We start from the raw sequence: 13,234 nt of genomic DNA, 5'->3' as shown, positions 1-13,234 counted from the left end.
GGTTCCCGAGACCCATGGACTCTTTCTCACTTCTGCCGCAAAAGCCGAAACAGTAGGGATGTATAACACTTCACAGGGAGACCTAAAGGTGTTCAGAACTGCTGCCATTTTTGTTAAGCCTCACATCCAATCTGTCACCTACATCAGCAGTCCCCAACCTTTTTGGCACCAGGGACTGGTTGCATAGAGACCAATTTTTCCAGACCGAAGGGAGGTGGGAGGGATGGTTTCAGGATGAAACTGTTCCACCTCAGATTATCAGGCATCAGATTCTCATAAGGAGCGTGCAACCTAGATCCCTTGCATGTGCAGTTCACAATCAGGTTCATACTCCTCTGAGAATCTAATGCCACCCACTGATCTGACAGGAGAGAGAGCACAGGCGGTAGTGCTCGCTCACCTGCCAGCCCCTCACCTCCTGCTGTGCAGCCCAGTTCCTAATAGGCCACAGACTGGTACCAGTCCATGGCCCAGGGGTCCCTGATCTACATAATAATCTAAAAGTTTTATGAATTTTTTAATAAAACTTAAAAATAATAAAATACTAACAATGTATAGAATCTATGTCACAACCCAAGAAGAGGAAAGCACTGCGGTATACAGTAGAGAGAGACTTGCTTACCACTAAGGTAGGTTTTCTGAATAAATTAGTGCTAGCACACAATTTTGGGGATCGAAATATTTTTAAAATAAAAATCATTCCAAAGACTCACCCAAGAAATTAGGATACAGATGGTCAATATTGTCCACAACATAGTTACACTTGGGACATCTATTATTGTCCTCCAAACTCTGATGAATACACTTGTAGCTATTAGTAGGGGGGGAAAAAAAAGGCTTAATTAAATCAATGAAAAATTAATAAACTGGTCACAAAATAATGACTATTAGTCTTCTATTCCTCATTTTCAACATAACTAATCTAACAAATTTATTTTTGTTTATATTTTTACATTATCAACAGGATATACAGGGCACTTACTGGGTAAACAGTACACAAAAGTTATTTCAAACCAAACTCAAACATCAAGGACATTGTATACAAATTTAAAAAGCTGTACTCCCTAAATTTTAAGTTTATGCAATTTAGATAGTTTATAACAACACCAGAAAAGCTAATGCCTACAGCTCAGTTAAGCAAACAGACTATTCATACTATTGGCATGCTAATACCCTTAATACTCAGAGTTCATTCAAATAAAAAAGAGAAACAGAAAACTCAACGAAAGACAAAAATTAGTCAATAAACATGAGAAAACCATCATCTTCACGAGTCACAAAAAGCTGATTTAAAATTATATACTAGATTTTAGCAATCAGGATGGAAAAATAAAATACTGCCATTAAGGAACAACGGCTCACGCCTGTAATCCCAACACTTTAGGAGGCAGAGGCAGGAAGATCACTTGAGACCAAGAGTTCAAGACCAGCCTGGGGAACACAGCAAGACTCCATTACTACAGAAAATGAAAAAATTAGCCAGGCGTGATAGCATGTGCAGCTACTTGGGAGGGTAAGGCAGGAGGATCACCTGAGCCCAGGAGTTCAGGGCTACAGTGAGCCACGATTATGCCAGTGCACTCCAGCCGGAGTGACAGAATGAGACCCTGTCTGAAAAAAAGAGAAAAAAAGACAAAAGAAAATAATGTCATAGTTAAAGAGTATATGTGGATATGAACAATCTCAAGTACTGTTACAGAAAATGTTAACCAGCACAACTTTCCTAGAAGGCAAGTTGCAGGAAAAACCTTAAGGTTTTACATACCCTTTTGAATATTTTACTTCTACGAATTTATCCTAAGGAAATATATATTTAGAAGGGTGTTTAATACAAGGTTATCTGTAAATAGCAAAATAAAACAAAAGCAACCTAAACACTAAGAAATTGACTAAATAAATTTGTAAACATCAATCCAATGCAATGCTATACAGCCATCCAATACAAATTATTGTAATTTGTATGCCATAAGAATAAACTACTCATAGTTACTGCTAGAGAACTGTGATTACAGAAAATTTTCCCTTTCTTACATTATATATTTCTATAATGTTAAACCTTTTACATTTGTGTGCCTCCCTATTAAAAAAAAAACTCCTTAAGTATTTTTCACCAAATCACGGAAAAGTGTCAAACTGACATGAGAAAAAAATGTTATTATACATACTGCTGAATAAAAATGACAATCTATAACACAGTGGATATAATATAATCCCATTTCTCTTAAAAAATTATATATGTGTACATTTAAAATAAACCATAAAGGACAATCCTCGCAATGTTAACAGTATTTGTCTCTGGGTCATATAATTATGGGAAATATCTTCTTTGTAGACGTCTTTAATTCAGGTTTCTATAATAAATAAGTATTACTGGTAACACTCAGGAAAAAAAAGATTTCTAAGAAATTACAAAGGTGATCTGTAAAAATCATTCCTACAGAGAAAGTACCTCTTTTATTATGTATCCAAATTACTATAAATTTACTTGAGCTTTGTAAACTGAAGTTGATTTTTATATCCACTTACCTTCCCCCTCCACCTTAACAAAATACAAAATAAAACAAACAAAAAAATAAAAACCTACATTCCCCAGGTTTCGCCCTTCTGGTTATCAACTACTTTCACATCTCACATTTGTTACTTTCAAGATAAGTAAAAAGGAGGAAGGTGTGAAGAATCAAAGTAACTGATCTTTGGCAAATCACAGGGGCCTAAAGACTGAAGTAAATGCCAGGCACATAATGGATACGCAAATATCTACTGAACAAATGACCTGCACAATGTTCCAAAAACAGTATCATCACCTCTTGCAAACATGACAAGGCTAGGATTACCATAATCACAAAATATGCTTCATGTATGACTGAAAATTTCCTACATGGAAATTTCACTGAAGAAAATAACATACTAAATCTTTATTTTCATTTTTATTACAAGGAAGAAGCATAACATAGGCATGCAAATGCAACAGACTAAGAATCACAACATGAAGAAATTTATAGTCTGCTTAGGGAAAAAGGAAATGAGTTAACATTACCAGGAAATACACATACAAAATTTAACTCTTTTTTTTAAATCAGCAGCCTGGGCAACATGGCAAAACCCTGTCTCTACAAAATAATAATAATAATAATGATAATAAATGCAAAAATTAGCTGGGCCTGGTTCTGCATGGCCTATGGTTCTAGCTAATTGGGAGGCTGAGGTTGCAGTGGGCAGAAATTGCATCACTACACTCCAGCCTGAGGGACAGAGCGAGACTCTGTCTCAAAAAAACAACAAAAAATCAGCAAGTTCAAACAAAGCAAGTCATAAAGGAGAGATTCTGAAAGGTTATTAAAGATAAGAGATGGCCGGGAGCAGTGGCTCACACCTGTAATTCCAGCACTATGGGAGGCCAAGGCGGGCAGATCACCTGAGGTCAGGCCTGCTCAACATGGCAAAACCCCGTCTCTACTAAACATACAAAAAATTAGCTGGGCATGGTGGCAGGCACCTGTAATTCCAGCTACTTGGGAGGCTGAGGCAGGAGAATCGCTTGAACCCGGGAGGCGGAGCTTGCAGTGAACCAAGATCACACCACTGCACTCCAGCCTGGGTGACAAGAGCAAAACTTCATCCCCACCCCACCCCACCCCCAAAAAAGGTAAGAGACATGCCGGGCTGGGTATATCTGCTCATGCCAGTAACCCCAGCACTTTGGGAGGCCAAGGTGGGCAGATCACTTGAGGTCAGGAGTTCGAGACCAGCCTGGCCAACATGGTGAAACTCCTCTCTACTAAAAACACAAAAAATAGCTGGGCATGGTGGCAGGTGCCTGTAATCCCAGCTACTCAGGAGGCTAAGGCAGGGGCATCACTTGAACCTAGGAGGCAGAGGTTGCAGTGAACTGAGATTGTGCCCCTGTCCTCTAGCCTGGGTGACAGGGCGAGACTCCGTCTCCAAAAAAAAAAAAAAATTTTTTTTTTAGTTTTTTTTTTAAAAAGACAAGGCCGGGCGCAGTGGCTCACGCCTGTAATCCCAGCACTTTGGGAGGCCAAGGTGGGCGGATCACTTGAGGTCAGGAGTTTGAGACCAGCCTGGGCAACATAGTGAAACCCTCATCTCTACTAAAAATACAAGAATTAGCGGGCATGTTGGTGCATGCCTATAGTCCCAACTACTCAGTAGGCCGAGGCAGGAGAATTGCTTGACCCTGGGGGGTATAGGTTGCAGTGAGCCAAGATCACGCCATTGCATTCCAGCCTGGGCGACAAAGTGAGACTCCGTCTCAAAAAAAAAAAAAAATTGCATAATAAAGATAAGAGATGGGTTGACAGATAAGTAGAAGGAGAACATTATGGGTTTTAGCAAATAACTTTTCTTTAAAAATAAATGATAGAAAATGTGCATATGACAAGAACAAGCTAAGCTGTTAAGTCAGAGAGGAGTTTGTTAGGCTGGGTGCAGTGGCTCATGCCTGTAATCTCAGCAATTTGGGAGGCCGAGGCAGGAGGATTGCCTGAGCCCAGGAGTTTCAACCAGCTCAGGCAATGTGGTAAAACCCCAACTCTACAAAAATTTTAAAAATTAGCCATGCATGGTGGCAGTGTGTCCCTGTGATCCTAGCTACTCAGGAGGCTGAAGCAGGAGGATTGCTTGAGCCCAGGAGGTCGAGGCTGCAGTGAGCCATGTTTGCACCACTGCACTCCAGCCTGGTGACAGAGCGACACCCAGTCTCAAAAAACAGAAAAAAAAATTTTTGTCAATATACAAGAAATTATTCCGATATCTAGTAGAAACTCCTCTTTTCTTTAGCATCCTCATCATATTCCACATCAATAGGCTTACTACACTCTCAGAGAAAAAAAAAAAAAATGGGACATAGCTGGAAGTAACTGTCCTCACTAACACTAGTTCAAGTGATTTTTCTGCATTGCACTTGATAAAATCCATTTATATTGTAAAATCAAAGTACATCAAATTACATACCACCGTATACAACTTAAGTGACAACAGGATGCATCAAGTGTATCTTAGAGCATCTACTACTTCACTACCACCTCAAAAGAGACCTGCCTTAGTTTGAGAAATAGTTACTATCTTATCTTGTACTTATTTCTGTATGTGCCTATCAGCCCTTCTTCTATTTGGTCATTAAATGCAAGGATTTGTTTTACCCTCTGTACCCTTAATGTTTAGCACAATATCCTGTTAAAAGAATTCAAACTCAGTAAATGTTGAATGCCTGAATGAGTAGATATAGCCAGGAAAGCAACATACGTCTGTCTGCTGCCTTCTGGATCATATAAAACAAACTACAAATGTTCAGTATTTCTTACCCCAGTAACTCTAATTCATTCTCATTCATCTAATCTACATAACCATTACTAGCCTGCATACAAAGCTTTGGATACTAAGAAAAGGATAAGTATCTAGATTAGTGCTCAACAACAGGTGGGCATAACAAAGAGGTAAAAGGGACACATATCTCGGGTCCACCTGAGAAATTTTCAAGCTACTCACACTGCAACTCTTAAAAATAATTATTTTAATTCTGCTGACATAAATGGGTACCTATTTCCTCTATTAAGTATGTATCTGCTAATAAAAAATGTGTATTTCTCTATAGATGTATATGGTTATGTTTTCTCTACTATGTATATACTTGCTAACAAATATAAATATCTTTTTATATCTATGTAAACAAGGATGAGTAGATATAAAAACCAGTAAGTAACCAGAAAATTCTAGAAAAAAGAATAAACTATAACAAGAACAGCCAGGACAAATTAGGACCAGTCATTACATCTAATAACCAGGTGTAAAGAAAGACCAAAAATATGGTACAAGATGATGGATTAGCCAAGAGTCTCAAAAGGCAATTTGACACTCGGGCTTGATCACCCACATGCTGGGAGATGACGATGCTGAAGGATCCCATTGATTGTAACTAACTTGTAATGAAGCAAAATAATAAATCAGGGCTTGGGCACAAGCTGGAGGCAGCAAATGGGCAAAGACAAAGAGCCAATTTTATCTCTACATTATGTAAAAGTCAGATTTCTTATTATATCATTGTATTTCAGTTAAGCTACAGATACAGGTAACAGTAGGTTCTCAAGTGGGAATAAATAAAGTGAAAGAAGTTCCTGCTATATTGTCTCCAAATTGTTACTAGGAAAGACATTTTCACTTGGGATGAGGGAAAAACAGCTGATGTGGTCCAATTTGATTTAGTGGTAATAATTTGGATGAGCTTTGAAGTGGTATACTGCTTGAATCCAGCTTACCAGCCAGAATTTACGTTACTAGAAAGTTGACACAAGAGGCTACGGTTAATGACTGAAGTTCCATAGCCCTCACATGTTAGGAAAGAGTAAATAATTATAAACTTTTGCTTTAAACAAAACTGCAAAAAAAAAAAATCAGTACAGCAAGCCTGATGTTGGAATTGACAGCCTCCAGTTTTAATAGTTCCTGCCAACATTATGGCCTCTATCCTACTAAAACCTGCTCTACAGTGGGTACCTTAAAACACATTCTCGGCCAGGAGCGGTGGCTCACGCCTGTAATCCCAGCACTTTGGGAGGCCGACGCGGGCGGATCACAAGGTCAGGAGATCGAGACCATCCTGGCTAACATGGTGAACCCCGTCTCTACTAAAAGTACAAAAAATTAGCCGGGCGTGGTGGCACACGCCTGTAATCCCAGCTACTCGGGAGGCTGAGGCAGAAGAATTGCTGGAATATCCGGGAGGTGGAGGTTGCAGTGAGTGGAGATCGAGCCACTGCACTCCAGCCTGGCGACAGAGCGAGACTCTGTCTCAAAAAAAAAAAAAAAAAAATACGTTCTCATCAGATATAACATAAAAATGAAATTGTATTACAATAAGGATCTAAGCCTAAATTGTTTTGAGAGCAGGAGGTAAAGCTATTTAAGAAAACAATGGGGCTTTCCAACAATGACCTAAAGACAACATGAAGATTATAAATTTATTGAAAAGCCCCAGCCTGTCCATTTATAAGGTCAATCGGTAATTTATTCCACTTCACAACATAGTGAAAAAAGGTCACTGAACTGATCCAGGGCCTTTTTTAAAAAATGCCACAATGGATATGTAAGTTACAGGACACTCAGGAAAATTAAAAACCTCACTTCACAATTTATTTCATATTTCAACACTTTTAAATCTACAAAAAGAGGACGAATTGAAGGAGTAAAAAGAGAATGAGGAAGAAGAGGAAGAGGGCAGCAGCAGCAAAGAGTGAGTAACTTGACAAAAGTCAGGTAAGTTTCAGAACCAGAAGTAGAATCCTGGTCTAACAATATCAAGAACTTGTTCTTTTAGCGCTAGATGAGTACTTCTCAAGGGAGGAAAATTTTGTCCCCCAAGGGGTATCTGCAATGTCTAGAGACATTTTTGGTTGTCACAACTGCAGAGATGGGCAGGGGTGGTACTGGGTAGGGGTCAAGTATACTGCTAAACAATCTATAAAGCACAGTGCAGTCACCTACTACAAAGAATTATCTGGTCTAATATGTCAATAGTGACAAGATTGAGAAAGCCTATTCTAGATCACCTAATTTTCCAGAACAATCATAATCCAAAATCTTTGAAAAAAACTTATGGTTTCCTATGGAACGCTAAGATGCTAGGTCAATTTATGGACCAAAGAGAACACTACTGCCGAACGATGGCCTGAAAAGGCCAAGACCATACCTGTATCAGACCCAAAGCAAGACCCACATGTCCAGAATTTCATTGGCAATACAGAGCAGAAAGTGATTTGTGAATCATAATAATGTCAATGATATACCAGAAAATAAAAAGTATTCAAGAAAGCAAAATGACTTAAAAAAATAGTAAAAGGATTCTGAAAGAATACCTAATCATTCCTTTTACCTGTGATAACCTCTGAGGAGGTAGGCAAGAAAAACTAGATAAAGGTGGACATTTGTATTTTATATTACATCTTCCTGTACAATGACTTGTTTTTTAAAGCAATAATATACATTGCTGTTATCATTTTAATACTTTATTTTATAAGAAAGAATATAGATAATACAAGCTAAGAAAGTGATTTTTATTTAAAGCTTTTTAAGTGACTAGCAGAGGGAATACACCTATCACTAAAGCATCATGCTCCAGATGAAATGAAAGATCTTACAGACTAGTGTTAATACCCAATACTCTTCATGATGAAGGGATATCAATCTACCAGATATCGTATCCAACTTCAGCATAAAATTACGGGCCTGATTTCAATATGAATTAGAATATAAGGAGTATTAGAACACAAGGAATACTAAGGCTAAAATAATATGCCAACAGAATAGGTTTAAAAATAAGCAAAAATAATTAAAAATACACAGATTACCCATCCATTAGGATGGCTACTATCAAAAACCAACAACAGAAAATAAGAGTTGGCAAGGATGTGGAGAAATTGGAAATCTTATGCACTGTTGGTGAGAACATAAAATAGTGCAGCCCCTATACAAAACAGTATGGCAGTTTCTCAAAAAATGTTCACAGCAGCATTATTCATAGCAGCCAAAAGGTATAAGAAGCAACCCTAGTGTCTACTGATAGATGAATAAACAAAATGTAGTATATATATACAATGGAGTTATTTATTCAGCCTTACAAAGCAAAGAAATTCTGACACATGCTACAACACTGATAAACACTGACGACATTATGCTAAGTGAAATAAGCGAGTCACAAAAAGACAAATACTTCTACTTATTCAAGGTATCTAGAATAGCTAAATTCACAGAAACAGAAAGTAGAATGGTGGCTGCCAGGGGATACGGGGAAGGGGAAATGGGGAATTGTTGTTTAATGAGTGACGAGTTTCAGTTTTGCACAAAAAGTTCTAGGGATCAACTGTACAATAATATGAACATACTTAACACTACTTCACTGTTCACATAACTGTGGTTAAAATTATAAATTCCTCCAAGACTAAGGAACCAGAAAAAAAATATATAAAAAATATAAATTCGGTATTATGTAAATTTTAAAATTTAAAAAATTTTTTAACGTATGAGTTAACCTGGCATGATATAATGTAAAGTTAATATTGAGCAAAGTGTTAAAGAAAAGAACACAGAACTTTTTAATCCTGTATTCTTTTTTCCATGACCTTCTTAGCCTGCTTTACTGCGTTCTCCAACCTATCCCCACAAGTGAGTAATTAGTGCTTCACGGTTGGCCCTGATTGTCCAGCATCGCTAAGAACAGCAGTGAAAAGTTCCTATTAACAATTAATAAATGCAGAAGTTTTCAAATCCATCAGTAAGGCCTATGCTAAATCTAAACATTTGACAGAAATTATGCGCCAGCCATTATGTTAACTGCTTTAAACTGCCAGATCTACAAAGACATGTCAAGAAAAAAAAATGACTGTAAGATAATCAAAGTTGGTTTAAAACACGTAACTTCTCATTGGCTACATTTACAGATAAGTTTTAAAATGTTAAAAGATTATTTTACTCAACAGAATTGTCTTACCAAAAGCTGTGGCCACATTTTGTCATGTATGCTTCTTCAATCATATCAAAGCAGATGGGGCTAAAAAGAAAAGAAAAATAATTGATTTTTTTTTTAAAGTAGAGTGATTACAAATTGGAAAAGACTAGTAACAATACCAATGAAATCATATTTCAATATATAGTTTAGAGCTAAGTCTTCAAACATTCTATCAATAAGAGATGAAATTTCTATTGAACTAAACTTTAGGGGATTGTTGGTAAAATGATGATTTATTCAGGATGACCCTAAGGGCCACTGAGCTTCAAAATAAACTCAATGAGTAAATCAAAATGGTTCCAATATTTTAACTCGGCACATAATTTTTAATAGTACAATGCAGTCACCAGAGCCCTTAAGAAAGCTCTACCATCGTTTTCTACCATCACCTGTACTCAAAAGCATGTACCCAGACCTGCTAAATACTCTTTTCTTCCCATCCCAAATAAAGCTAATTCCTTGAGTGATAAATTTATAATTCCAGTTTCGACAATGCTTGTAGGTAATGAAGACAACAATCGTAACAACTTATTAGCTATTTAAATAAAACAAACTATACACATTAAACCCACAATATATCTTAACTCATTTAATAGTTTCAACAACAAAGTGAAATAGGTACCAACGACTAGGCAGTTTATAGATGAGGGAACAGAAGCAGAGAGCTGTTACAGTCACACAGCTAAGAAGTAACAAAGTCAAAATTCAAATTCAGGTCTATGTTCTTTACCACTTGTCCTATACTACTTCCTGATACTTTAAACACTAATTGTAATCCTCTTCTCCCCTCTTTCCCTATAAAGAATAAAAAACAGAATACTCAAAATCCCAGCCTTTTTTGTACTTAGGATTGGCTATATGATATCATTCTGGCCAGTGAAATATAGGCATCAGTTTCTAAGGGGCCACCATCTATGAGAACGAAAATGCAAAACCTTGTAAAAAGACATTTCCTTTTATCCTTCCCTTTTCTTCCTTACTAAAATTCTGATGCAGTGTTCAGAGATACAACAGCCATCTTCTGACCATGAAGACAAAAACCTTAAGCTAGGAAGAGAGGAGGATACTGGTTCCTAGATGAAATCCTTGAGCAGCTGCATCAGCTTTGGATTGTCTCCGCTGGACTTCACATTACATGAGAAGGTAAATCTTAACTTGCTTAAGTCAATGTTTATCAAGTTTTCTCTTATTGGCATACAAATCCAAATCCTTATGGATGATACAATGACACTTAAAACTGTAACTGAAAATACACTCACTCCTTCAAGAAAAATTTCTTGGGCATAAACACTATCCCTTAGAATACAGGAATGTAAAGTCTAATGGCAGACTCAAATATGTTATAGATGATATTACAACACAATGTGAAAATATATACAATATATACAATAATGATAAATACATAATAATAAGAGGACACACTGGCTACAAAGGGACCCATAGTAAAGAAAACTGAGATTTGGGGGTCAGAGCAGGAGGAACGGCAAAAGAACTAACCAATCAATTCACTGAATATGTCAGGGAGCTATTTAATAGAAAACAATACATACCTAATCGTTAGCATTTTGAGAAAGGGGTATTTTAATGTTTGAGGAGCCTTCAAGTATGTCACCGCTAAGACACAGAACACCTTTATGCAAATTTTTAAAAGGCACTCTCACAGCTTGAGCAATATACTGAGACCTCATCTCTACAAAAAAAAAATTAAAAAAAAAAAACTAGCAAGCATAGGGGCACACACCTGCAGCCCCAGCTACTCTAGCTAGTCCCAGCTCCTCAAGAAGCTGAGGTGGAATGATCACTTGAGCACAGCAGGCGAAGCTGCAGTGAACAGAGACTGTGCCACTGCACTCCAGCCCAGGTGACAGGGCAAGACCCTATCTCAAAAAGAAAAGAGAAAAAAAAGGGCACCTCAAAGAACTAAGGAATGTGTTAAAGACTTCGGCTTTTAAGTTGAGTAAAACAGTAATTCACTGGTGGATTTGGAAAACAGGAGCGATGTGATTTGACACAGTAATGAACCAGATCATTCTACCTGCTATGCTGAAAAGAAGACTAAAGGGAAGCCAAGTGTAGAAATGGTTACGGAAGCTATCATAATCCAGTGAGAAACGGTGCTGAAACGGACTAGGGTGGTAGCAGTTGGGTTGATGAGAAGTGGTGAGATTCTAGATATGTTCTGAAGGTAGAACTAATGGTTTGCTGATAGATGTTGGGTATGAGACAAAAATCAGTGAAGGTTTCTGGCCTGAAAACTGGAAGAAATGACTACAGGTTTACTTCGCACAGAGCTCCATCATCCGTTAGTTTATTTAAAAAGAAAAAAGAAAAAGCAGGAGTACAGTACGTGTCATGTCACATAAAGTGTTCCACTAATACTAAAAGTTACAGTACCTAAAAATTACTATCAAATCAGTTAAAGCCAATAGCTTTTAAGAAATGTATTCTGAATAACAAGTGAATCAAAGAAGGTCTCCATTCTTTTTTTGAGACAGTGTCTCGCTCTGTAACCCAGGCTGCAGTGCATTGGCATGATCATGACTCACTGCAACTTTGACCTCTTGGGCTCAGGACTTGGTATGATCATGACTCACTGCAACTTCAACCTCTTGGGCTCAGGACATCTCTCCTGCCTCAGCCTCTCAAGTAGTTGGGACTACAGGTGCATGCCACCACATGTAGCTCATATATATATAATATATACATATATACATATATATAATATACACACATATATATACATATATATATATAATATATACATATATATATGAGACAGGGTCTCCTTATGTTGCTCAGGCTGTTCTCAAACTCCTGGGCTGGAGCGATTCTCCCACTCTGGCCTCCCAAAGTGTTGGGATTATAGGCATGAGCCACTTATTCCTGGCTGAAATACTGGCTTTTTAATCACAGTTCTACGTCACAGCTTTCAAGAAAAGTGAAATTAATCCTAGCTATACCATCTACAGCTTTGTGACTTTGAGCAAGTAGTTTAATCTTTCTAATTGTAATTCCTTATTTGTATAACAGGGATGACATTTATATCACAGAATCATTACACAGATTAACAAGATATCTATGAGGTGCTCAATACAATGCCTGGCACACAATATTCACTGAGTGGCAGAATACACCAAAAAGAGAAAATACGGGAAAATATACATTAGTAATAGGACTGGTGCTATGGTCTGATATTTGTGTTCTCCCAAATTTCCTATGTTGAAATCTTAACCCCCAAGGTGGTGTTAAAACATGGGCCTTTGGGAGCTTTTTAGGTCATGAGGGCAGAACTCTCATGAATGGGATTAGTGCCCTTACAAAAGAGGTCTAAAGGAATTTTATCCCCTCTTCCCTCCATGAGATCAGGCAGATCCAGAGAGCAGGCACTACCTGTGTATCAGGAATCTAGCCTTCACCAGACATAAAAACCTCCCCACGTTTGTGGAGGCTGAATTTCCCAGCCTCCACAAACATGAGAAATAAAGTTTTGTCGTTTTTAAGCTACCTATTTTATGGCATTTTGTTATAGCAGCCTGCACAGACTACAATACTTAGGAAGGGTACTATCCACCCAAGCCAAAAACTTTAAAGAATTCCTGTCAGAAATAGGTAGAATAGAATAAAGAAAGAAGGGCTGGACAATTACTCCCCTTCCCAAGAAAGGGATGAAAAATCTCAGAAACTACAGAAATGAAGAGGAGATCCTAATGAAATACC

General features: G+C 37.6%; 1 protein-coding gene across 10 annotated transcripts in view; it reads right to left on the bottom strand.

The window, feature by feature from the left end:
- The window catches only part of COP1 (COP1 E3 ubiquitin ligase), a 263,125-nt gene that overhangs the window by 231,278 nt on the left and 18,613 nt on the right, over positions 1–13,234 (bottom strand). For 8 of the 10 annotated variants that reach the window (XM_009240673.4, XM_024232782.3, XM_024232783.2 and 5 more), the window contains exons 2-3: positions 9,500–9,559; positions 714–811 (exon numbers count right to left, since the gene is read on the bottom strand). In XM_009240673.4, the coding sequence (XP_009238948.1) occupies positions 714–811; positions 9,500–9,559 (158 nt within the window). The remainder of the gene's footprint in view (positions 1–713; positions 812–9,499; positions 9,560–13,234) is intronic. The other 2 variants (XM_063726404.1, XM_054524869.2) reach the window with 1 other exon arrangement.

This window comes from Pongo abelii, chromosome 1 (genome assembly GCF_028885655.2).
Source record: "Pongo abelii isolate AG06213 chromosome 1, NHGRI_mPonAbe1-v2.0_pri, whole genome shotgun sequence".
Taxonomy (NCBI): Eukaryota; Metazoa; Chordata; class Mammalia; order Primates; family Hominidae; genus Pongo; species Pongo abelii.
Note: the sequence above shows the minus strand (reverse complement) of the source record. Positions and strands in the feature narration are given on the sequence as shown.